This window comes from Rhinopithecus roxellana, chromosome 5, assembly GCF_007565055.1.
Source record: "Rhinopithecus roxellana isolate Shanxi Qingling chromosome 5, ASM756505v1, whole genome shotgun sequence".
In the NCBI taxonomy this organism is placed as follows: Eukaryota; Metazoa; Chordata; class Mammalia; order Primates; family Cercopithecidae; genus Rhinopithecus; species Rhinopithecus roxellana.
The window spans coordinates 10,933,544-10,961,090 of NC_044553.1; the positions used below are offsets into that span (position 1 = coordinate 10,933,544).

Here is a 27,547-nt window from a genome sequence, read left to right on the forward strand (position 1 = left end):
AACTCATGTAGTGTTTTGGTTTTAGTTTTCCTACTCATAGTAGAAAAGTTAGAAAATATAGAGAAACAAGACAACAATCCTCAGAAATCCTACCACGCAGAGAAGTTCACCATTAGTTACTATTTTGGTGTAAATCTCTTCACACATTTTCCTATGGCACACATATGCATTTAAAAATGTGTAATGAATATATGAAATTTTATTTATATATTTTGATATATAATATAATCATATATATGTTTGTTATATGGGCTTTTGTGTTAGATAAAAAATACCAAATTCTTAACATTTTATCTTGAGGACTTGGCACAGAACAAGTGTTCTATATATTTATCAAATGATTAAATGAATGGCAATTATCCATTGTCATTTCCCTTTATGTAGAGATTTTAATACTTTTGCTCATTTATAAAGCAAATAATTAAAGCTTACAGCTCTAATGTTTTTATATCTAATGCATTTCTTTTGTTTTAGATTATTCTAGAAGAAATATAAATTTAAAATAAGCGTGAAATCTTTGGGGTTTCTTATTGATGCAAATAATACCCAGACATCCTCTTAAGCAGTGATTTATAAATATGTCAATGATTTATCTAGAATTAGTAATCTTTGGAACATCTGAACATTTGAATTATTTGATCAAAAGTTTTATTCACTCAGAAAACAATTTCTTCCCTTCCCAGATTCCAAGGAGGAGAAAAGCAAAATAATGTTGGGAATGTTAATTCATTTGATAATCTGATCTGCGTTTTATTCATACAGAGTATCTCTTGGTTAGTATCCCACTGTGTACTCAGTGCCTGTACTTGGTACTCAGAATACTCAGGGCACTTATTGCCTAACCCAGTGCCTGGCACAAGGTGGCACAATAAGTATTTTTCAAATGAATAAATACGAATATAGTGAACATAGACATAGTAATATCTCTTTTAATGAAAGGATATTTTCATTCATTTTTCAAGTGATGTGAATATTTACTAAATGTTAGGCACTTATTTATCAATAATACTGGGTCCAGGTTGACATAGGAAAAATCCACACTTAATACAATAACTTATATTTAATGAATGGTATTTTTTTTTTCCTTTAGAGTGATGACTTCACTCTGGGGAATAGCAAGGCCATATCCCTGGGTTTCATTTATACTACCTTTCCTTTGCCCAGAGGAAACGAATTGTTAACAAACAAACACAAGAGTACTGACATTTCAGGTCATGCTCAACTTTATATGTCTTACAGAGTGTCCTGAACAGTAAGAATTCAAAAATCAGATAAACCAATGTCTTTTCCTAGGTCAAAGGCTGTTGTAAGAACCACACTCTTCCAGTAGATGGCAGTATTTTCATTCACCAACCTAAGTGTTTTGGGTTTTTTTTTTGTTTGTTTTCTTTTGTTTTGTTTTTAGTTTTACTGTACCTTTAGTAAGTTGCAGGTGAAAACACATGTTAATGAAATTTCTGTTTCTTTCACTTTCTTTTAAAAGAAATTCACTCTTGGGAGCTTCCAAAAGCCCTATAAGAACATCTGCTTTTCCTACAATTTATAGCAAGATACATACTGAAGTTGACCATACTCTCTAATCCTCCCTATTTCCTGATATGTTATTACTAAGAATTAGCTAATTGATAGTAATCTCTTGGACAAAATCTATCAAGCCTTCCTACCTCTACAGTAACAAAATAAAACAAAAATAAAACACTGACTCCAGGTTTCTTGTTTTCTAAATAGGGCAAAATATTCATTAAATTATGCGGATACTTTACCTGTATGGTTAATAATTAACTTTTTAAAAAATCCACATTTTTGCAGCTCGACAAGACCTTTCAAAAACCCTAACAGATGGTTAGGTGCTGTCACGTGTCTGAAACGACCTATACGCCGCAGAAACTAAATTTGAGGAGGAAAGGAAGAAAACATTGAAATTCCCGGGACATATGCTGGAGTTGGAAAACAAAAGCGTTAATTAGTGGAATAATATCTCAGATACTTTCTCTTCAAAACAGTGGATTAGCAGGAGTAGGAAAGGCTGGTCTGAAGCACACGTTTCTTTGCCTTCTCAGAATTACTCCTGTATAAACAAAGCCTCAAGTTGCTGGAGGAAGCAGTGCTTCCTCTGAAATCACGGAGATAGACCAGATTTAATCATCAAGTCCTCCTTGCGATTATTCAACCCATATCAGGAGGTACAGAGGTTTTTAGGGTTTAGGGTATTTTTAACCACACCTTTACTTGCAAGACTATTAGGCACTTTCGCAGCCCACCCTGCACCACTCAGCCTCGGCGCCGCGCCCTCCTCGCCTCTCTCGCCGCAAGGACCTGAAGCCCCCGTGTGGCCGCTGCCCTGCGTACTCTCCAGATCCAGGTGAAGGTTGTGAGGCCTGGCGACGCCTGAGCGCCGACAGGTGGCCTCGCCCCGCCTCTTTGTCGCCCAGGGCGGCGCTCGCCTACGCTCCAGGCCCGAAGCCGCAGCCGGCGCGCCAGGCAAAGCTCCCCTGACCGGTCTCAGGAGTTGGGCCGCCTCCCCGGGGAAGAGTGGGACTCAGCCAGGCGCCGGGCCGGCCTCTAGGAGCCTGCGCCAGAGGAAAGGGCATCTGGCACCCGACCCGGGCCAGGCCCTTGGACTAGGGCGGCACGGAGCTCAGCGCCTGGGCACGTCCAACCCTGTGCATTGCCCCTCAGCCTCTTGAACCCGTCGCCTCCACGACCCCCGGAACCCATCCCAGCATCTGCTGCAGTGACCTCGGGTCTCACCGCCCGCGGGCCGCACAGCTCGGCCACCACCGGGCCCCAGAAGGGCCGAGGGTCAGATGAGCTGACGAACCACATTCCCAAGGACGAGCAGCGGGTGGCAGCACCGCCCCCGCCCGAGCGCCCTCGGGTCCCTTTCTGCCGGGGCTCCAGTGGCTTGAGTGTCCCGGCCCCTCCAGAATACGCAAGCGGCCGCGGTAAGAGGACCCGTCCTCTTCCCCGAACTTCTTCGCTTCTCTCCGAGGTTCCTTCTACCCGACCCCTCTGCGCCACCAGCTCCTCCCACTCCGCTCCCCTCCCCTTTTTCTGGTCCCCACTTAGGAATCCGTCCCCCCTCCCTGCGCCGGGTCCGGGGTTCTTCCCCCCGGCTCCCCCCGCGTGCCGTCGCCGCCGCCCGGGTTCCTCTCCCCCCGCTCGGGCGCTCCCTGCCAAGCCCATGATGTAATGGTGTATGTTAATCAGTAGCATGTGGGGAGCTCCGGCTCGGGCGGCTCAGTCCTCCGCGAGCCGACACTGGAGGCAGCAGCAGCAGCAGCTGCGGCGGCCCCGACTCGAAGCGCCGCACTCTCCCCGCGCCGCCCGCCCCGACGGCATGGCCCGCGGCCCGCGCTCCGGGCGCCCCCAACCCCGCTGAGAGCCGCCGCGGTCCCGGACCCAAGCAAGGGCCCCCGTGCCGCCGGGATGAGCCGCGCCGAGGTGAGCGCTCCCTCCCTACGGCCCTCGGCGGGGGACCCGCCGGTCACTAGGGTCCCCTCCCCGGGGGCTTCCCCCTCCGCCGGAGAAGTTCTGGGAGTAGGAAGCAGTGTGTTGTTGGAAGCGAGTCGCCCCTTGAAGGCTGAGCCGCTGGGCTCTCCTCCCCGCCGGCGGCGGCCACCAGAACCGAGACGGGACTGGGGGAACCCCCGCAGCCGAACTTTCTTCTTTGCTGTCTTTGGGGGGCGTGTGCCTGCGGCGTCGATTCGCATTCCCCGCGAGGCCGCCCCGCCTGCCGAAGGGGGTAGCGCTGCGGCTCCCGGCCGTGCCTGCGCGCGGCGTGTGCCCGGGGCTGTGCCACCCTCGGCCTGCGACGCGCGGGCGAGGCACCGGGCCGGACAGACCCACCCGTAGGCGGCGGCGGCAGGATGCCTGCCACACACGCGCGCACACACACACGCACACGCGCGCGCACACTGACCACTGTGGCCGGAGCAGGCCCTGGGAGACCTCCTGGGTGGGCTGGCGCGGCGCGGTGCGGGGGAGCCGGGGCTCTGGGTTGCGCCGCCGCCCGCTGGGCGCGGAGCTTTGGGTGGGGAGAGTTTATTTTTGTCTCGAGCTGCTGCCGCGGCTGCTCACGGCCTAAATCCAGAGGGGCGCCTGGCGGTGGAGATGCTGGCTGTTGCTGTAGATGGAGCTGCAGCCACTCGGCTGCTTCTCTGGGAGGAGGAGGAGGAGTAAGAGGAGGAGGAAGGAACTCGGGCTGCCGCTGCCTCCGCCTCTGCTTTGCATTAGCTCCCACCCCCACCCCCGCGCCCCTTCGCAGCCGCATTGCAAGTTTTCTGCGCGGGGAAGATCTGTTGCTGGTGCTGGCGTTCGCAGGCACGGCGCCCGAGGCCACCCCGGGCGGGGCGTGAGGGGAGCACCAGCCGTTGGCAGCGGCAGCAACAGGAAGCCGCGGGGTCTCCTCCTGCACCTGGGAAGCAGGCTTTTCGCTATTCCCCAGCCGGGAATAGCCCATCTCCCGCATCGGGTGCGGAGGGGGCGGCCGGATTTCGGGGAACCCAACCTTCCGCGGGACGCCCCCACCCCTGGCCCCCTCTGATGCCCTGGTCCCCCAGGGCGCGCTCCTCCGCTGGCCGAGGTCTCACTGCAGCTCTTTTTCTCCTTTCAGTGCTGATCGCCGCTCGGGAATGCGGGCGTGAAGGGTCCGAGCTGCCGCCCAGTGGGGAGGAGACCCCAGGACGCCGGAAATCACCATCCCGAAGCTGCAAGAAGGGGGGAGAAAGCATTCTTCATTCAGTTGTGTGCCTTGTGGGGGATTTTTTAAAAAGTCGTTATTTTTTTTAAAGAAACATTTCCGTGCTACTGTCTGTCATCGTCTCTGGGGAAATCAGCCAGAACCACCGGAACGTAACTGAAACCAGACGAGAGAGGCAGGAGCCCAGGCAGTACCTGCAGCGTCCGGGCACCAGAGCCACCTTGGAACGGGAACGCGTCTCCGGCCGCGGGGCTGCGGCTCCGCCAAACTTTGGGGCGGGCGGGGCGGTCTGGGGCGCCCAGGGGGCTCTGTAGACCGAGGGCGGCCCCCTAACCATGATGTTTCGCGACCAGGTCGGGGTGCTGGCGGGCTGGTTTAAGGGCTGGAACGAGTGCGAGCAGACTGTTGCGCTGCTGTCGCTGCTCAAGCGCGTGAGCCAGACCCAGGCCCGCTTCCTCCAGCTCTGCCTGGAGCACTCGCTGGCCGACTGCGCCGAGCTGCACGTCCTCGAACGCGAGGCCAACAGCCCCGGTAAGTGCACGGCCGCCACCGTCCCGCCCGCCCCTCGCTTCCCTGCCTCGGGCCAGGCCGGGGCCCGCCCCCGCCAGCCGCTCCGCCAGGACCCGAACCGCGCGGCCCCCCAGGCCCTAGCAATCCGCTCCCTCCTTTACCCCCCCTCCCCGCCCACTTACCTCCGCCGGCCGCTTTGGGGTTTTGCCCACTGTGAACTCCATCAGCCCCTTCCGTGTGGTAGATACGGTAGCATGAATGATTGATTTTTCTCTCATGCAGTTTCCTGGGAAATAAGTAAGTCAGGTCACGTAGAGTCTGGATTTTCTGGGTGTGTGTGTTTTTTCCTTCCTCCTTCTTCTTTTGGGCAACGTGGCTCGCTGGATTTCAGCAACACATGATAGATGCCCGGGACTGCCCTTCAGAAGCCAAGCTTGGATAAGGCTGTGTGTACATGAAAATCCAATTTTATTATTTGGTTTTCCCCACGGATATTCTGGTTTTAGAGCTTCGTCTTCAGAATAATATGCAGGTGACTCTACAGACTAGTAAAATGACATGTGTAATTGATGATCCACCCTCTTTGCAGTATGTGTATTATGGGGTTAAGCTTACCGCTCGTGATATTATCCATATTGATACAGATCTTGTAGAAAGGGTCTTGGAGAAAGGACAGGCATGAAGTGGGTTCCTTAATGCTTCTCGTCAGGAAACTTTACTGAATAGAACAGAATCGTTTCATATTACCCTGCTAGTATTTACAGACACCTCAACTAGTATGGAAAGTGAATATAGTCGAAAGGTCCAGCAGTTTCCTATTTGCTAGTGTGGGTGGTGACAGACTGAAATTATATCCTGGAGGGCAGGAGGAGGCTGGGGGATGGGGGAAAAGTCTGATAGTTGTGATTTTGGATAGGGGAAATTCTTTAGTTCATGCGGCTGCAGGAGGGTGAACAGAGCCCCCAGTGTTTATACAGAGAAAAGAATGCAGGGTCCTCTTCCAGCTGTTCCATGTTGAAGCTGCGAGCCTGCAACGCTCAGCAGAGGTCTGGGCTGCCATTTGATGACAAGGTCCAGTCCAGGGCAGTGGGGCCTGGGAGACACTAAAGTGAGTGTGCCTTCAGAGCAGCAAGAAGCGAGCCGGCCTACTCATTCCTCCTCCCTAGTATGGTGTGCATGATGGTGAAAACACTAGAATGGGATGCTTCCATATATAGAATCATAGGGTGGAAGTGACCGCTGGAAATCTTCAGTTCTTTTCCTGACCAGACAGGACTGCACCCGAAAGATCCTGCATCGCCAAGTATGGAGGGCCGCACTGAGGGAGATTCCATTGAGCCCGAGCCTCCCAGCTCACACCCGGACTCACTGGGGTGGCGATGACAGGGCCCCCTTTGGTTGAGCTCCACGTTTATAAATAGCTGGAGGGCTAGCCTCCCTCACTGGGGTGTGGAAGCATAACTAGGGTAATTGATGATCCACCCTCTTGGCTTTTGTTCTTAATTTCAGCGGGAAGCCTGGTTTACCTGCTCGGTTTTACTTTCTCAGGTTTGACAAACAGGGTTATATAAACTTTTGCATTTTATAGATTGCAGAGGATTTACATAGAGCCATTTAGGTTGAATGCTTGATTTCAGTGCTGGTAGGGACTGTTCAAACTCATCTTTAGGTTATTCAAATGTTGGAGCAGCACTTTTTCCCTTTGAGTAATGGAGATGACTTTTCCCAATATAGCAGCCACCAGGTTAGTAAGTAAAACAGTTAAATGTTAAAATGAGATGGCCTAATTGAAAAAATCTCATAATTAAAAACATTGAACTGTGAGTTTTTTTAAGTCATTTGGTAATTTTTTTCCTTAAGAAATGTTTGGCCATACTTATTTGTATAAGATACCCACCTGTTCATGCTGCTAAATGATGTAGATATACAAAATATAGAACCATTATGTAAGATAGGAACTATTCTCCAGTTTCTGCATTAATCCTTCAACCTAGACATTTCGCCTGCACAGAAATCTTTGCACTTGTTTTGTTGTGTGGCCAGGACAGAAATTTCTTAGGTCATGTGATGATTTGGTTTACATTTGGAGTGTGGGGATCATAAAGAGCATCAGGAGTCGTCATAGCATACCTGAGTCTGTAGTGTGGCTCTCTGCATATCCGGAAACTAGCCAAGAACCAGGAAGGGGGCAAAAAGTCCACTCGCAACCAGAGTAGATAGTATGAAAGTCCAAGAGAATATTTCAGGCTCTCTTTCAGAATGTACTTACTTTTCTTCTAGACACAATCCTAACATTTAAAAAATTTGACAAATAATCCATAGTGTATTGGGGGTAACACTTTTAGAATGGGGTGAAGGGCTGCTGTAATCAGTAGTAAAAGGTGATCCCTGACAGCCTGACAACTAGGAAAGAGACAGAAAAACTGTAACTTTAGACAAGAATTGGAGCAGAAACTTTGAAGGCTTGGGAATATTAGAGTAGGAACCCTCAATTGACCTTGCAGGCACCACTCTATAATAACATAAACCAATAATTGCTATTTACTGTTGTTAACAGTGAACCATGGAAAGAATACATTTTTAGACACACTCTTTAAGAAGAGAAGGAAATGTTCAATATACTTTGGAAATATTTACACCCAGAATAATTAACCTCCGAGCTGTTTTCATGTGTAAGGCTCTTACCAATTCAGAAAACTAGGCTGTGCAGAATGACTCATTCATTGGATGGCTGAGATTTCCTGTACCGAAGTCATCTTGTATCACTTTATTTTGTAATCATCAATTAAAAAACCCTCACATTTCATCTAGTGTTTAGAGATTTTAAAACTTGGTGAATGGGAACCAAATTCATATCTGGGACTCGATCTCAGTATAATAAAGAAAAAAATAAATAATGAGATATCCTGCACATTAAACATGATTCATTTGAGATCCATGGAATGTAATTTGGTGCTTTCATTCTCTTAAATTTACTGAGAATCTAGTGATTCACTGGTTCATCCTTTGCCTCAGGCTCATGGTCATTGGAGATTCTGAGAAAATAATTGAATTGATCCCTATGGATTTATTTGTGGGTGTGTTTTTCTTTTAACAGATACAGTCATGATCAGCTCTCTCATACAGTCTTGTTTCCAGAATCCTTATAACCTTAGATAAGTCTCTTCAGCTACTGCCCCAGTTGAACATTGAGACTTCTGGCCAGTCTCAATTCTGGGACTAGCAGGTCATTTGATACCTACAAGTGGCAAAAATGCAACCCACTGACTTTACCTGAAGTTTCCAAAAGAAAAATAGGTTTTGTGGCATTATTTATTTATGGCTTTTGTCACTTAGACTTGAAATATATTTTCCATAGAGATTTGTAAGTTAATCCACAAAAACATAATCCACAAAATATACACGATTTGTGTATGTGGTAAGTAAATGGCAATAAATTCCTATACTTATAGTTAAATACAAGAGAAAAGAGTATCCAAAATCGTGATGTTTGAGACAAAAAAAAAAAAAAATTGTGGAGATGGAAGACTACCTCTCAGAATGTACTTACTCTTATTCTAGACACAATTCTAACTTAAAAAAAAATGTAATCAGAGTGTATTGGGTGTAACACATTTAGAATGGGATGAGGGGCTGTCAATCTCACCCCATATTTGTGTAAACTTGCTGTCATTAGAGGGGAGGTATGTTGGTTCCATGATTTTTATGGTTTTGGTTTCCGTAGTACAAGTATGCCATCCTCTACCCTGCGTTACTTTTTTTTTTTTTTTTTTTTGAGAGGTAATCTCACTCTGTCACCCAGGCTGGAGAGCAGTGGCACTATCTTGGCTCCCTGCAAGCTGCAAGCTCCGCCTTCCGGGTTCACGCCATTCTCCTGCCTCATCCTCCTGAGTAGGTGGGACTACAGGCGCCCGCCACCACGCCCGGCTAACTTTTGTATTTTTAGTAGAGATGGGGTTTCACCATGTTAGCCAGGATGGTCTTGATCTCCTGACCTCGTAATCTGCCCGCCTCGGCCTCCCAAAGTGCTGGGATTACAGGCTTGAGCCACCGCGCCTGGCCCCTGCGTTACTTTTTAAGTTTACAAATGGAATAAAAAGAAAACAGCAGAAGAGGTTTTCCTGATGATATGGATAAGATCTTGTTTGTAGTTTTTTCATTCATGTATTCATTCAACAAACATTTTCTGACTGCCTGCTATTTTCCTGAACCAGTGTTATACAATGGAAATACAAAAGTAACTTACTCTAGTCCAGTGCCTAGTACATGATAGATATTCTCAGTGTGGGGTAAATGACTAATATAAAATCATAGATTTTATATTATGCTGAAGCATAATATAAAACCATGCTGAAGCATAGATATGGGGATAAAAAGTACGAGGAGAGGCATACCGGGAGCATTGTGAACCTAGTTGCTTATTGCCTGGGGAGTCAGGGAAGACCTCCCTGAGGAAGAGATACGTTTCAGCTGAGTTCTGACAGGTGCATAGGAGATGGTTCGATATATTAATATAAAAAGGATTGTAAAGAGGGGGCAAGAAGGTATCTCCCATGCAGAATATAGTGTTATCCCCTTTAATGTATGGGCCTACGTGCATGATCCTCTGAGAGGCATGAGTGGAAGAGCCAGTTTAGTTCAGACAGTTTCTATTTTGGCCACATGGTGGCATTATCTTCTGAGGGCAGCTTGGTTGCTGTCCGCATTGGTATATGCGGGAGAAGGAAGGATGGAAATAGAGAAAAAAGTAATCTCCAGGTGGCCACTTACTTATAGCCATAGGAGGGCATAAGTTGTAGCAGATTTTTAGAGTATAGATTTTTAAATCAGCCTGGGCTAGTTAAATAATTTCTAAGCCTCAGTTTTCTTATCTGAGAAATGGTGATTATAAAACCTTGTTATTGTCTGGAAGTTACTTGTTAATGATCCAGCAAGGATCTATTCTATCCCTCAGGTTTAAATTTGCCTTTAATTACTATAGAATTGATATAAATAATATTATTCTAAATGATCAGAAATCTTTTCATTTAAAGGATTATGAAGAAGAGATTGAGGATGACTTGGAACCCTAAAAAGATATGAGTCTACTGGGACCCACCTTCTATGTTTTAGCTTTGTTTTTTCACTGTCTCTCCTAAAAATATGCAGCCCTGACCCAGTTTTCCCAAATAACTTATCAACACTTTTTTCTTCAGTTGGTGAATGTGAAAAGAAGAAATCGTTTTGCTGAATGAAATATATAGGAGCTTTATATATGAAGCACTTTTCACTTAGGGTTTTGTAATTTTCTTTGGGTCGGTCTGGGATGACCCTGCAGTTTACTGCTGATTGTAAGTTGTAGCAGGTCATACATATTTGTACTCTTTGTTGTGAATAATTTGGGTTTGGTTGTATCACCTGGGTGCTCGCAGACTTCAACAATTGAGTATACATTATAAACAGTCCCCGTCAAAGCAAGTAAAAGGCAGACAAACTTCACAGCAAATTGGCTTGTTTTTGTTTAAGTAAACAAATGAGGACACAAGATGATGGTTGAAGGGGCTGAGAAGTAACTGAAAACTTCCCAGACTGTCATACAGAAGTCTAATTCTAAAGAGAATTGACAACACCAGAGAAGAGGGAAAATATTGCTTCTCCTTGACCCGAGGAGAAATTTGGGGTTTTCATCTGTGGGTGAAGTGCCTTGTGTAACTCATTTGCTAGGAAAGGAATGGTGCTCTTAGAAATCTTTTCTTTTCCTTTTTAAAATATACAATCACTACTTTGAGATTTTAATGTGTTTCTTCCTTTTCATCTCTCCTGATCATTCCTTCCAAGGCCTCACTGAGCTCATCCAATTCACATAGATTAAGATGCAGAATCAGACATCTCTTCTGAGCTATTTTTGCTTCCATTGAAGCTGCCTGAGGCAGGATTTTCCCAGAGAAAGCAGAACCGTTAGAACAGGGGCCGAGAGTCCAGGCTTGGGCCTTTCTCTACAGCCTGCATCCCAAGAGTCAGCTTGGAATTCAGAGGACCTGTCTGCTTTTATGTAGGAACGTGGGACTCCCTGGAACCCGGAAGCTCATTCTAGGGTTTTGTTCCCATTCCACTTATCAACATTTTAAAATAGCTTTCTTGTCTTAGTTTACTAGGAAAAAACAATCAAATGATTCAGTGGTTTCTTTTACACAGTAGATAATACAGTGCTATTATAATGGTACCTGACAAAGTGTAGCTGGTAAGAAAGTGGGACTGAGTTCCTCGACGCATATACATTTACCAAATACCCCGGCAGAGAGCCCAGGGCCCTGTCAAAAGCTGAAATACACATTACTCCTCTCAAGTAGGTTACACTCCAGTTGCAGAGCTGAAACAAACATAGGAAAATATGTAATAATTCAATCATACACAGTTGCTAAGTGCTGTGGTTCTGATTAGAGAACAAAACTGAAACTTGAGTGAAAGGAGAGAACAGGGTGGATTGGGCAGTCGAAGAAGCTGAATGGAAGAAGTAAACTTGACTGTGTCACGTGAAGTAAGTGCTTTTAGGGCTCAGAAGATTCTTGCTGTTGTAGTACCTCAAATGCCAGTTTCATCAAGGAAACCACACATGCAGGGGACTCTGTGCATGTGCCATGGAAGGGGCAGGCTTCCTGGGCCTTTGAAGGATGAGTGTCAATAGGGTAGAGAGAGGGGAGCATGAGGGATATTCACCATCATGAGTGATTGCTTGGTGAGTGGAGAATCAGTCCCAACACTCTATGATTTCCAGCATATTTAAAGAGAGGGAAATGGAACGTCTGGTCACCTAGTATTTTCATCCCACTTAAGTATGCATAACATTATAAGACTTAGTAATAGTTCTCTTGGCTTCTCCTAGTGGGATATTTTTGTAGGATGCTTTGACTATAACTAGTGTAGAGCAATAACATCTGAAACAGTTAGAGGAAAAGATAAAGAGTCGTAGACTAGTTCTCAAAATTTAGTTGCATGCATATCACTTTGGGATCTTGTACTGAAAACTCTGATTGAGGAGGCTTGGAGAGGTGGGGCTGAACACCTGGGGTTGTAATAGGCTCCCAGGTAATGTTGATGCTGCATATCTGCAGACCATGCTTTGAGTGTGGACTGTTAGAAATGGAAGGTAATTTAGAGGTAATTTGGTGCAGTAGCTTTCAAGTTTTATGGCTATGTGTCAGAAGATTTTTGTTTGCAAATGAGAACTTAGATGAAGGCTTATGGGAAGTGGATGTCCCCCCAATCCCCTACTCCCCAAACCTAACTGTCCTAGGAGAGCATTTTGGAAATCTGACCAAGGGCAGTGGTTTTTCCCAGGCTCTGAGACAAGACATTGGTTGACAAGGCTATGGCCGGAAGATCTGGGATCAGAATCTGACTCTCCTCAGTCCAGTGCTCTTTCTCCTATCTCAGCTCCTATCAAATGGCAGTAATCTGTTAGAGCCCTTGCTGAGGGCTGGGTTTTAAATTGGCCCAGGTGATTTTCTGTAGTAAGGTGGGGACCACTTCTCTTTTGTCCACTGAACTTGCTGCTATGAGGAAGGTCATTTTCTGAGTCTTACTATAGTTTTCTGTTGACTTCACATGCAGAGCAAAGCAAATCTTTCTTAGCTGTGGTGGCGGGACCCCTTTGGAAGACAGGGAAAGGAGAAAGACAGGACAAGGTGGACACTGTGGTCAGTCCTAACTAGTAATGTACAAAAATGCATGCTAAGTGTCTACGGGCACTTTGAGGTCACTTTGCCCTGGAAAATCCCCATGGATTGCTTTAGTCAGAGAGTATCCTAGTGGTACAGGTGTGTTTCATATGATGGAATTATTGACTTAAAAATCTTTTCAAGTTTTACTTACGCATGTAAGCACTGAAATATGCTTTTTAGTTTGGTAGTATGGTCACTCATTAAATTATTTGAGAATTTTATATACTGCTTTCAGCAATAATTCTCTCACTGGTTCTTTGAACTACCTCTCACAGCCTGCACTGAGTTTGGGTTTGAAGAAGGCTGGAGAATTTCCCTGAGCTTTTTGGATATGCTGAAATTTCCAGGCACTCTAGTAATCAGTGTCTTATGGAAAATGAGGCTCCAGGAAAGATTTCTTTTCCTTCTTTCTTTCTTTCTTTCTTTCTTTCTTTCTTTCTTTCTTTCTTTCTTTCTTTCTTTCTTTCTTTCTTTCTTTCTTTCTTTTTTTTTTTTTTTTTCTGATGCTATGGGCTGTAAAGTTGAGCTGGAAAGAGCAGGGATGTTCATTCCAGAGACTGGATGGGAGAGATCTCTTCCCCTGCTTCCCCAGAGCACTCCCATAAAGTGCCATCATTGGAATTTCTGAAGCAGCTTATCCTGATCTGTCATAGAATCCAAGCATCTGTGTGTGCAGCATAAATACATACACAACATTGACTTTCATTGTATACATTTCTATCTGTGTATGTGCACCAAACATGTGATTTAAACACAGTTAAAATGCATGACTAAAATGTCAATGCTGAACCAGTTTTGAAATTTTGAAGAGTGGCAAATGAATGGGAGAAACAAACCCTCTGACTTCAGAACCACTCCATGTGCCTCAAGATAAATAACCTTGTCTCCATTTGAAAAAGGAAAAAGGAGGGAGAAACCAGGTTTTGTACATTGTAGGCATCTGAGAGGTTAATGTTGGGCCTGTGCAAGATACCAGAAGAATATTTAAAACATGATCTGTGAGCGTATGGATGAAGAAATAGGAACCAGCATGGTTTGCTATGAGTGGGAGGATGGACCATGGAGAACTAATGCCGTTTCCTATCTGATGGGGCAGTGGGAAAGGAGGGGGGATAGCATGTGCTGAGAGACTTCTGTGTTCCAGGCAGATCACAGGGAATCCCATCTCTAAGTTTCAGCATAGCCTTTGACAAAGCCTCTTATTTCCTGATGAATTAATGAAGAAATAGCAGTAGGTGAGAATCTACTTGTGTGGCTTTAGAGTGGTTTCAGTGACTGTTATAGGCCTGTCTCTAGCCACTGTCTGCCTGAAGGGAGATCTCTGGTACTGTACATTGAAGCTCACATGTTGGACATTATCACTAGTGTTGATGGAGTGTGACTTTGCCTGGGGTCCCCAAGAAGGCAGAGCCTGAGGCAAGGGCTGGTGTGCAGGTGGCTTATTTTGGACCCTGATCCCAGGCAACAGGAGAAGGGGCAAGAAAGAGAGACACAGGAAGGAGGAAGAGTCAACACAAGCCTGCATTACCACGCTGGTCACTGCTGTGAGCAGCGGGGGCTTAATCCCACAGGGATCCTCTGAGGAGCCACACAGAATGTGCCTGGGAAGTAGCTGAAGGACAGATGAGGTAGGCATTTATCCATTATTCCCCTCTTCCCTTGGCCAAGGGTTGTCCCGGAGGTACTGAGTCCCTGTACTTTCAGGTTTGTACATGTTTCTGCAGGTGTCTCAAAGATGCCCCAAGGCAGAATGCTAGAAAGACATGGTACAGCCAAGGTAGGGTGCTGTCAGGTTATACCTGTGTGAAACTGGGGGCCACAGCAAGGGCTGCAGTGTAATCCAAGCAGAGAAGGTGTTTGTCAAATCTATGGATGAACCTAGAAGGATAGCTGATGGCTTGATGACAGAATCATGATCAAAATATTTGAATGTGACAAGATGATATATAAAGCACTAAAGTGTAGCCCCTACATTGGCATCCCCTAAACCTAAGCTAGAGAAGGCATGGTGCTTCAATAGCATGCATAAAAAGGGACTCTGGCTTTTAATGCACTTACAACTTCATATGAATAATGTCACAATGTGGTCGCCCCCAAAGCCACTAAACTCTGTAATACAATCATTGTACTCAGAATAAGTCTGTGCTACCAGCCCCACTCCTCCTGGAGTCCAGGAGGCAGTTCTGGGTACACACTCTGAGGGAGATGGACAAATCAGGATGTGACCAGAGAAGACAGGATGGTGGTGGGCACTTGAAAGCCGGGGTGACCTGAGAAGAAGATGAGCAGAGAGCTGTCACTGCTTACTCGGAAAGCTGGCTTGGAGTTGAAGGGTTAAATTCTCTGTCCATATAGAGGGCAGTGGGTGGAAGCTGCCGTTCATTTAGCTCAGAGCAGAGAAAAACTTTATGATGATTAGGGCTGCCCAAACAATGCAGTGGCCTGGGCTTCATCAGAGTTGGACCAGCCTTTAGCATTGAGCAGAATAATCCTTGCGAATAAGACTGGCTCCTGTTTATTGAGCACCTGCTCTGTGCCAGTTGTTTGCATAACATGATCTCATTTATTCTTCCCAATGACCCTATGAGATGAGGTAGGAACTGCCATTATTCCATTTGTCAGGGAGGAAACAAGCACTCTGCTTTCAGAACCACCCCGTGTGCCTCTCTACCGTAGGGATTTAGTGTCTATTTGCTTAGAAAAGAAGCTCTGATTTCTTGGATGACTTCCAAAGTCCCTTCTGACCTTAAGATTCTATGATTTCTATGAATCAGGAATGAAGATAGGAACACAAAACTATTGACAGCAGAGGAGAAAGAGAGAGAGAGAGATGAGATGAGTAAATGAATGAATGAGTGAATAAATAAGGGTGGTTTTTAAAGTTTTCTTGGTGGGCCCACTGGCTCACGCCTGTAATCCCAGCATTTTGCTAGGCCTAGGTGGGCAGATCACTTGAGGTCAGGAGTTCAAGACCAGCTTGGCCAACGTGGCAAAACCCCATCTCTACCAAAAATACAAAAAATTAGCTGGGCGTGGTGGTGTGTGCCTGTAGTCCCAACTACTTGGGAGGCTGAGGCAGGAGAATTGCTTGAACCCAGGGGACGGAGGTTGCAGTTGAGGCAAGATCGCACCACTCCTCTCTAGCCTGAGTGACAGAGTGAGACTTCATCTTAAAAAAAATAAAAATAAAAGTCTTCTTGATTTCCAGTGTATTCCTCCCGCACTTCTTGGCCTGTTTGGACCACAGATTTGTGACTTTTTATGAAATACACCTGTAGATTAATTTTCAGTTCTTTTATGGTAGTAGACAGTCGAAGACTAGATCACTGTGATGAGTAGGGCTTCCACATTTAAGAAAAAGATGTCAGTCGGGCGCGGTGGCTCACGCCTGTAATCCCAGCACTTTGGGAGGCCGAGGCGGGCGGATCACGAGGTCAGGAGATTGAGACCATCTTGGCTAACACGGTGAAACCCCATCTTTACTAAAAATACAAAAAAATTAGCCAGGCGAGGTGGCGGGCGCCTGTAGTCCCACCTACTCCGGAGGCTGAGGCAGGAGAATGGCTTGAACCCGGGGGCGGAGCTTGCAGTGAGCCGAGATCGCGCCACTGCACTCCAGCCTGGGGCACAGAGCGAGACTCCGTCTCAAAAAAAAAGAAAGAAAGAAAGAAAGAAAAAGATGTAATGAAGTGAATTGAATCTTGCTTCTCTTGGGTCACGCAAAAACAGTGATAAGTGCTGAGTGTGTTAGGCACTTATTAACAAAAGTAACTCAGAATTGTGGTCTAAATCTCTGTATCTTTTTTGTTCTCTCCGTGTAGTTCTAAAAATGACCATATACTCTTCCTTGAATGGTAAGAGCGTCCATTCTTTTTTCTTAGCATGTTCTGTGTGTCGCACAGTGTGCAGACAGCAGCATACATACACAAACACTATCTCCTGTTATTGAATGGATGAATAATACAAAGAAGCAGAACGAGTGGTTGTGAAAATTAAATGCAATATATTTCAATAATTAGATAATGGGCTGACCTCTCAGAGTCAAGCACACTGTAAGTACTTAATCACTGATTTCTAAGTTATATAAATCCCACAATGTAGATACTATCTCCATTTTCCAGATGAGGAAACTTAGGTTTAGAGTGGTTGGAAATGTGCCTAATGTCACCAACATCTTTCTGATCCCAAAACCTATGTTGAATCCTTGCTATTGCATGAATGCTGAAGATAGATTCCAGTTCTTACGTAAATAAAAATGTTGGCAATTGAACGAAAAATATGTATTTTCAATGGTAGTTTTAATAATTCACAGTAACATCATATGTGTTTCATCTTGGAAAAATTCTTTTCAGCTTGTCCATTTAAATATTCCTCTTACTTATTACATTTTAACTCTCCATAGCTTGGTATGGCTTAGCTTTATTTTTCCACTGGCTTTAAAAAAAATTAAGTGAAAGGCATTGATTTAAACATCTCTCTTCCTTCAAGGAAGACTCATGGAATGGATGCTTCTGTGGCCTCTGCATGAATGGACTGGGCTTGGGGAAGGAAAAAGGCTTTGCATGCTGCAGAAAGGAAAGCCTAAGGAATGTGTTATCTAATTGCTCATGACGTCCTTGACTTTGACAAACTAGGAATTGATGTGCTGGGTCAGGGTCTCCATAGGATCTGGAATTAGGCAAAGCACCAATCTGAGGGCTGTAAATTAAAATGAGCTCTCCTGTTGTTTGTAAGTGGTGGAAAATTTCAGAACATTAGTTTAGGAAAACATATTACAGTTGGTGTAAGAGTGAGTTATACTTATTTCATTTACTAGCAACATGCAATTAAGGAAGTGGAAGAGACCTGACGTACTGCAGCCCCTTTGTTGAAGACTTAAGAAGGCTGAGGTGTACTGGGGTCCACTAAGGGCACCTGTTAGTAGCGGAGATGTTACATCCAGTGGCTTCCCGACCATCTATGACCTAGACTTTGGTATCACAACTTTCTCATGGCCGACTTGGCTGCCACAGTGAATGACTTTTTGTGCTGGAAATGAGAGAGGCTCTATTTACCTGAATTTCAAAGACTACATTCATTAAAATTGTGCCCTCAAAGTCATTTCCAGGCTCCCTCACCCCTTTCTGTTTCTTTACTCTTGATAAAGCACAGATTTGTTTGGATTGGAAAGTGATTAGCACTAATATTTTGAAATTGCAGAGTGTTACAATGTAGGAAACGTATTATAATCACTGTTCCAGCAATGTCCTCTTGGTTTATGCAGAATCTACTCTGGAGTTGCCCTAAACCCTAGTGGAGCACTGGGTGTCCTTCATGACTGCTCACTGCCTGTGGGGAGAAATTTCATTCATTCGTTGGTTAAACAGTTCCTTACTGGGTGTTAATGTGTATAGTGGTATGGACCAACCAGGAATCTCCTTGTCTACGACAGCTCTTCCTGAGGGTCTTCCCCAGTCTCTCAGGGCTTGCTGGTGCCCTGCTGATACCTTTGTATAGCACTAGTCACAGGGTACTGGTGTTGTTCACCATCTGATTACCCTGTGCCTTAGTCACTTTTATCCTCCAGTGCCTGATAGTGTGTCTAACACATAGGTGATCTCAGAACGTTTTTGTTGAAAGAGCGGGTGAATGAATTCAAAAAAATTTAACTGACATCTGTAATCCACAAGGGGTTTACCATCTAGTTTGTGAGATAAATCTAAGTGCATACAGATTGATTAACAAAACAGGTCAAGATGATAATCCTCACGCTGTTACCAAGATATATGTGATAAAGGCCAGAGGAAATAGATGCTCATTTCCCCTCAGACCCTTACAGAAGACCTGGGTTAGGGCCTTGGTGTCATCACGTGTGTTACCTTGTAAAAATTATTTAAGCTCTCTGAGTCTCAGTTTCTTCATCTGTGAAATAGAGTTACCACTACAGAAATTACAAGGCTATTACCAGGATCATGGATGTGTAAAAGTACTTTGTAAACTGTATCATATTATACAAAAGCAGAGTGACATTATTCTCAAAAGTACCAGTTGAAACAATGGGATACAAATTCAGGAATGTGGGTTTTAAAAGGTCCAGGAAAAGATGACCATGGTTTCTTTTTCAGAGCTTTTGCACTGTTAGCAAGAGCTGAAATAAACACATGGTTCCCTTGGCGAACAGCAGGCCCCTCTGGGCCTGAACTAAGGCCTGGATCCGATGATCCAATTCAGTTGGGACTTTAAGCCTTGTGGCCCTGATTTCTGCAGGCTGGACTGTCTATAACATCAAAGTTAAGTTTGTGTTCACTTTCATCCTTTTAATTGATTAGATCATTGAATGTACTCTCTTCAAGTATGAAGGACTCAGGTGTCCATGCTAAATAATTTCTTTTGAAGAAAGTTACATAGAATCTTGTGTTGTGACCTCTGTATCCCTGCCTGTAAAGATTCCAGTATGAGTGGTCATGGAGCCATTCAAAGCATGCCACAGGGATTCTATACCTATTTTGATAGTATGGATTCTTTAAAAATTTCTGATAATTTTTAAAAATTCTATGTTTAAAGAGGTAATCCTGGATAAAAATTATTATTAAACTTAAACCCATTCAGTGCAAAACCTTTGAGTATTTTTGTATACCTCAGCTAAACAAGAAAATAATTATGCTTTGCTTTTTGCTCTTTAATATTATTTCCACTTTTACCTTTCATTGAACAAGCGTTAGTTGGAAAAAGAAAAGGCTTTCTTGTCATTGTTCTTTGTTGTTATTATTTTAACAAAACCTCCCTATTTTCACATTTTCTTTTTGTGGCAGAATGAGCTGTGTTAGCACATTTTCCAGATTATTGTGGTATTTGCAGATGATCTGAGCACAGTTAAAATATTGAAATTCTGAGCTATAAGGTCAAACTGGAGCCCCGTGTGATTCTGATATTAAGCTGCTGGTAGGTTTTATGGAAATAATTGTGGCGTATGTATGTTTAGTTGACAACAGTTTAGATAGGAATAATTTGGACAAGAATTGCTGCTGCTGGTTTTTTTTTGTTTGTTTGTTTGTTTTTTTTTTTTGAAGACTTTCCTGCCTTCTCATTGAGAGAGAGAAAGATGCCCAGAGTTAAAATAGAAGGTGCTTGAGTATTTTGTTGAACTTCACAAGTTAAACTGGCAAATGGTGTCCATCAGCTGTTATTCAGTCCTTGAACAGAGCAGATACATTTGTGCGAGGACAAAGGAGATGCCTCGAAGACAAAGAAGAAGATGCTTCATCATCCCCTAAGCTCCCACACGGCATCTGCATATCACCAGCTCAGCACTTAGCACACTGGATTGACACTGCCATGTTAGGTGAGGTTGAGGACATGGCCCAGAGTGAAGGAATCTACAGCAATATGATAGCTAAACGCCACATGAAGTTCTGGATTGGATCCTGGATTGGGAAGAAAACATTGCTCTAAAGGACAGTATTGGGACAATTGGTGAAATTTAAATGTAGTCTGTATATTAGGGGATAATGCTGTATCAATTATAAATCTCCTTCTGTTATAATTGTACCTTGGTCACACCAGGAAATGTCCTTATTAGGAGATGCATGCAGAAGTCTTTAGGGATGAGGATTTACATATTATTCTTGCATCTTGCAGCTTATTCTCAAATGTTTATATGTAAGGTGACACAAATTAAGAGTAGGTGAATCTTGGTGAAAAGTTTATGAGAGTAAAGTGTGTTGCTAATTTAACTTTTGTATAGCTTAACTTTTTTCTTTTTTCTTTTTTCTTTTTGAGATGAAGTCTCTCTTTGTTGCCAGGCTGGAGTGCAGTGGCGCAATCTCGGCTCACTGCAACCTCCGCCTCCTGGGTTCGAGTGATTCCCCTGCCTCCGCCTCCTGAGTAGCTGGGACTACAGGCATGTGCCACCACGCCTGGCTAATTTTTTGTATTTTAGTAGAGACAGGATAAAAAGATAAATTTTTTACCTTTTAAGAAATCCTACACAGGAACACTGACTCCAGAAGGAAGGGGCTGTGCTTTATCTCCCTCATGTAGAGTTGCCAGAGAAATGACAGGAACCCCAGCTAAATTGAACTGCCAATGGGGCATACTTATACCACGTATACTAGAAAATTATTCATGGCGTATTTGCAATTCAAATGTAACTAGAGGTCCTATAGTTTTATTTGTTGAGTCTGGCAACCTTGTCCCGAATTAGCAGTGCCCCAAGAAGCAGCAGGGTGGCCTGTAGGAGGTGTTTATCTGTTATTTGGAATGATTGGTGCCTCTTCAGAATTCTGTTCTGCAGTCTTCTATTAGAGAAAACCCTTTGTATCTGAGTATGGAGTTGGGACATTACCTGTAGTTGGATATGATCTTCTCTTATCCTTCTCCCTTTGATTGATCTTTTACTTTGAGCTGATTTGAGCTTTCCCCTTTTCTCTGTAGTTGGTGGAATCAGCTCAGTTACATTTTTACTAAGTTACCCACATTCTGACACTCCTTGACAGTTTTAAGATCTTCTTCTAACACACTTGAATAGAATGGATACTGGAATCTATTTTGACAGCTGTTGAATATCTATTCTGTTGTTATAAGAGGTTAAGGAGGTTATTTGTAACACTGGGATTATCTAATGAACCTTTTGAAAAGGTGTGCAGACTGTTCAAGCAAATAGTGTTTTTTAGAATTTAAATGATTTTGGTTTTCACAGTTAAATTATCAAATGTAATGCTCTTTAGAATTATACACCTAGTAATATTTTTCATTAATTTTCTTCACCAGTGTAGTAATAGTACATTACAATGTTCTCAATTACCAGTGCCTTCTAAAATGCAGGTGTAGAGTCTTTAAATACAACTAGTCTATTGCCAGCTGTCCCATAGATAACCTTCTCTTTAAAAGTGACCTTTCAGTAATTTCATAAAGAATGAATATCTCTAGTTTTTTGGTTGCTGAACTGCTAAAAGACAGTTCTATGCATGTAACAGGTGGCTTTAGTTGGCTTGCTTTCACTGACATTTGATTCAAATAAAGCATTGCATTATTTTACCTTTGAAATTATGATTATGTGCTAGACTGACTTCATTTTTGGCACATTGCATTTCAGTGTTGAGGTTTGGGTTGAGGATGGGGTGTCTTGCACGTGCAGGAGTAGGAGAGCTTTGCAGATAAGACATAGCAGCTGAGGCATAAAACATCCAGGGTCTTCTTTATGCATCAGAGGAATTTCTATTGGAGGAGCTGCTGTTCTACGGGGCTTTAGATTTAGGGACAACTGTTCAGATTAACCTCTTAGACTTGAATTTTCTTTGATCTCAAATCCAAAGCATTAAAGAAGACTCTGTCAAGTTAACCATCAGTACAGTGCTTAACACACAGTAGGTACACAAAGTAAAATTTGTTCAATGGAATAAACTAGACAATTATTGTTTGGGTTATTGTTTAATATTAAATATGATTTAATTACTTGAAATAGATGATCTTTCAGTTCCTGCCCTTTACCAAATTGCTTGGCAACACAATTGTTAACATGTTTTCTGATTAAAATAAATGTTCTTATCTAAGTTTATGCTAGATTATAGCATAAAGATTTAGAAGCATTAAATGGATGAAATAGAATTTGACACATAGGCTATTTCTGAGGAGTCTATTTTATTAAGGATACTTTCTCTTGTGCCTAAAAAAATTTATCAAATTGTCCAAATCAGGTTCTAGCAAAGCAGGTAGAAGAGTTTTTAAAAAGACAATGTTCTTAGAAGGATTATATTTCTATTGTGGAAATATTTTAAAAAGAGAAATTTACATAAATAACACAATCCTGTTTTTCATCTTGTTGGATATATTTAGTGTCTTCTACCATATACAAGTTTTTTTTTTTACACAAATATACAAAATTAGGTGCATTTGAACATATTGTACAGTGGTGTGTTTGTGTGTGTGTGTATATATATATGCGCCACTTGGTGAAAAAAAAACTGCCTTTTAAACTTAATGTATCATTAATATTTTAATGCACCATCATAAATTCTTTTATAACAGTATTTTAAATGACCATGTGGCATTCTACATATGGCTGTGCCATAATTTATTAAACCAAACCCTTACACTTGGACATTTAGGTGATTTCCAGTTTCTTACAATGCCGTGGTAAACATCCTTTAAAGCACAGTTCTGACCTCAGGTTATATGCCTGTAAGTGTAGTTTCTGGATCATGCTTCTTTAAAATTTAGCATATATAATACGTTAACCATGACATCATTCTTCTTAAAAATTTTTAAATTTTTTTATTTCAATAGGTTTTCGGGGAATAGGTGGTATTTGGTTACATGAATAAGTTCTTTAGTGGTGATTTCTGAGATTTTGGTGTACCCATCACCTGAGCAGTGCACACTTTACCCAATGCATACTCTTTTATCCCTCATCACCCCCACTCCTTCCCCCGAGTTCCCAAAGTCCATTATATCATTCTTATGTCTTTGCATTCTCAGAGCTCACCTCCCGCATATGAGTGAGAACATACGATGTTTGGTTTTCCATTCCTGCATTACTTCACTTAGAATAATAGTCTCCAATTCCATCCAGATTGCTACACATACCATTATTTAGTTCCTTTTCATGGCTTAGTAGTATTTCATGTCATATATATTACATTTTCTTTATTCACTCATTGATAGATGGGCATTTGGGCTCATTCCATATTTTTGCTATTGCAAATTGTGCTGCTATAAACATGCATGTGCAAGTATCTTTTTCCTATAATGACTTCTTTTTCTCTGGGTAGATACCTACCCAGAGATTGACAGATCAAATGGTAGATCTACTTTTAGTTCTTTAAGGCACCTCCACACTGTTTTTCATAGTGGTTGTACTAATTTACATTCCCACCAACAGTGTAAAAGTGTTCCCTTTTCACCACATCCCCACCAACATCTATTTTTATTTTTTTATTATGGCTACTCTTGCAGGAGTGAGGTGGTATTACATTGTGGTTTTGCTTTGCACTTCCCTGGTAATTGGTGATGTTTAGCATTTTTCCATATGCTTGTTGGCCATTTGTATATCTTCTTTCAAGAATTCATGTTCTTAGCCCACTTTTTGATGGGATTGTTTGTTTTCTTCTTGCTGAATTGTTTGAATTCTTTATAGATTCTGCAAATTAGTCCTTTGTCAGATGTATAGATTGTGAAGATTTTCTCCCACTCTGTGGGTTATCTGTTTACTCTGCTGATTATTTCTTTTGCTGTGCAGAAGCTTTTTAGTTTAATTAAGTCCCATCTTTTTATCTTTGTTTTTGTTAAATTTGCTTTTGGGTTCTTGATCATCAGGTCTTTACCTAAGCCAATATCTAGTAGGGTTTTTCCAATGTTATCTTCTAGAATTTTTATGGTTTCACATCTTATATTTGTCTTTGATCCATCTTGAGTTGATTTTTGTATAAAATGAGAGATGAGGATCCAGTTTCATTCTTCTACATGTGGCTTGCCAGTTATCCTAGCACCATTTGTTGAATAAGGTGTCCTTTCCCCACTTTATGCTTTTGTTTGCTTTGTCAAAGATCAGTTGGCTGTAAGTATTTGGCTTTATTTCTGGGTTCTCTATTCTGTTCCATTGGTCTAGTGCCTATTTTTATACCAGTACCATGCTGTTTTGGTGACTATGGCCTTGTAGTACAGTTTGAAGTCGGGTAATGTGATTCCTCCAGATTTGTGATTTTTTTTGCTTAGTCTTGCTTTGGCTATGTGGGCTCTTTTTTGGTTCCATATGAATTTTAGGATTGTTTTTTCTGATTCTGTGAAGAATGATAGTGATATTTTGATGGGAATTTCATTGAATTTGTAGATTGCTTTTGGCAGTATGGTCATTTTCATAATATTGATTCTACCTATCCATGAGAATGGGATGTGTTTCCATTTGTTTGTGTCATCTGTGATTTCTTTCAGCAGTGTTTTGTAGTTTTCCTTGTAGGGATCTTCCATGTCCTTGGTTAGGTATATTCCTAAGCATTTTATTTTGTTAGCAGCTATTGTGAAAGGGGTTGAGTTCTTGATTTGATTCTCAGCTTGGTCGCTGTTGGCATATAGCAGAACTACTGATCTTTGTACATTCATGTTGTATCTTGAAACTTTGCTGAATTCATTTACCAGTTCTAGGAGCTTTTTGGATGAGTGTTTAGGGTTTTCTAGGTATACAATCATATCATCAGCAAACGGTGACAGTTTGACTTCCTCTTTACTGATTTAGATGCCCTGATGTCTTTCTCTTGTTTGATTGCTCCAGCTGGGACTTCCAGTACTATGTTGAATAGAAGTGGTGAAAGTGAGTATCCTTGTCATGTTCTAGTTCTCGGGGGGAATGCCTTCAACTTTTCCCCATTCAGTATAATGTTGTCTGTGACTTCTATGCCAATTTTGCTGAGGGTTTTAATCATAAAGGGATGCTAGATTTTGTCAAATGCTTTTTCTGCATCTATTGAGATGATCATGTGATTTTTGTTTTTAATTCTGCTTATGTAGTGTATCACATTTATTGACTTACATATGTTAAATCATCCCTGCATCCCTGGTATGAAACCCACTTGATTATGGTAGATTCTCTTTTTGATATGCTGTTGGATTCAGTTCGCTAGTATTTTGTTGAGGATTTTTGCATCTATGTTCATCAGGGATATTGGTCTGCAGTTTTCTTTTTTTGTTATGCCCTTCCCTGGTTTTGGTAATAGGGTAATACTGGCTTCATAAAATCATTTAGGGAGGATTCCCTCTTTCTCTATCTTTTGGAATAGTGGCAATAGGATTAGTACCAATTCTTCTTTGAAAGCCTGATAGCATTCAGCTGTGAATCTGTCTGGTCCTGGACTTTTTTTTTGTTGGCAATTTTTACAATTACCATTTAAATCTCGCTGCTTGTTATTGGTCTAGTCAGAGAGTCTGTGTCTTCCTGGTTTAATCTAAGACGGTTGCATATTTCCAGGAATTTATCTGTCTCCTCTAGGTTTTCTAGTTTAAGCCTGTAAAGGTATTCATAGCCTTGAACAATTTTTTGTTATTTCTGTGGTATCAGTTGTAATATCTCCCGTTTCATTTCTAAGTGAGCTTATTTGGATCTTCTCTCTTCCTGGTTAATCTCGCTAATGGTCTATCAATTTTATTGATCTTTTCAAGGAACCAGCTTTTTGTTTCATTTATCTTTTGTATTTTTGTTGTTGTTGTTGTTGTTTTAATTTTATTTAGTTCTGCTCTGATCTTTGTTATTTCTTTTTTTCTGCTGGGTTTGAGTTTGGATTGTTCTTGTTTCTCCAGTTCCATGAGGTGTGCCCGTACATTGTCCATTTGTGCTCTTTCAGACTTTTTGATGTAGGTATTTAATGCTAACCATGACATCCTTCTGAAAGATTGGGCCAATGAATGCTCCTGTGAACATTTAAGTATTTTTTTGGTACACTCTTTTCCACAATGGATATTGTTAAAAACAAACAAAAGAAACCCTTGTTGATTGAAGAGGCTCTCATTATTTTCAGATGCATTTCTTTGGTGATAGTTTTTCATATATTTATGGTCTAGTCGTTTTTATTTTTTCCTCTGTCTCCTTTTCCATGAGAACATTTGTTTTTTCTTATTAATTTATTAGCACTCTTTGTCATATATATGGATTTCCCCCCATTTTGTATATTTGATATTTGGAAGTTTACATTTTTATGCAGTTTATTGACAGGGAAAAGATTTTTAAGAGCAAATGATGTTTCTGTTAAAAGTGTATTTTCTTCCCTTGGGTGGTATTGTTAAGTTTAACGGAAGAGGAACTGCTCAATTTTAGTTTAATCCTGTCAGAAGAGTTTTAAGTTATTAAAATGTATATAACATATATATTAAGAATTATAACACTTTTGTACTTGCATTGTCTATTTAAACAGTATGTCAAAAAGCTCAAATTAGTACTCTTAGAAAGTTTTACATTTGGATTTTGGTCTATTTTATTTCAACTTAAGACACATTTGAGGTGGTACAAGAGTTAAAATGGATAAACGATTCATTGTGGGTGAAATTTTCTGAAGATGGAGTAATTTACATGCTCATCTATCAGGAATGCCTAGAGATGAGGATGGAAACAGTGACTGCTATGGGTTATTCAAAGCTGATAGTTCTCTGATTCACAGACACCTAATGGGTCAAAAAGCTTCATGTTTTTACTCCCATGAGTCTAAATTTTATGGCCATGTGTGATATAGATATTTTGGTTGGATTTTCCATGTTGATTTTTTTTAGACCATTCTGCCTCAAGTTTATGTTAGCAATATAAGTAGCAAGACTCAACTATGAGCAAAATTATTTAATAAGCCTAGTGATATTAGCATCTACTAGAGCCAGTGATTCTGTGTGGGAAACACATTTGTCTTTTTGGGAAGGAACAAGGTGGCTTGTGTTATTCACTCATTCATTCATTCACTAATTTTTATTTTGTGCCTATACGGAACTACATTTTTCATAAGAACATATACTGTGTTAGAAGTTGAGAGTCTAGCTGTATACATGACGCAGTCCCTTCCCTAGTTTGAAAGTAAAGTCCATTGCCCTGATTTATCTTGTATGATTTGTTAATCATGATATCTTTACTTTAATTTTCATATAAGGCAGGAGTTCCTTCCGATCGACTGCCTCAATGTCTGCGTGG

General features: G+C 42.3%; 1 protein-coding gene across 4 annotated transcripts in view; it reads left to right on the top strand.

Moving 5' to 3' along the window:
• The first annotated feature begins 3,240 nt into the window (after positions 1 to 3,240).
• Positions 3,241 to 27,547, top strand: part of SAMD4A (sterile alpha motif domain containing 4A) — a 228,461-nt gene continuing 204,154 nt past the window's right edge. For 3 of the 4 annotated variants that reach the window (XR_004057312.1, XM_010372045.2, XM_010372048.2), the window contains exons 1-2: positions 3,241 to 3,444; positions 4,616 to 5,233. Coding sequence is in view for 3 of the 4 variants with exons in the window: in XM_010372045.2 (XP_010370347.1) it covers positions 5,038 to 5,233 (196 nt within the window). In the remaining variant the exon portion in view is untranslated. Of the gene's footprint in view, positions 3,445 to 4,237; positions 4,475 to 4,615; positions 5,234 to 27,547 lie in introns of those variants that run through there. The other variant, XM_030930583.1, reaches the window with a different exon arrangement.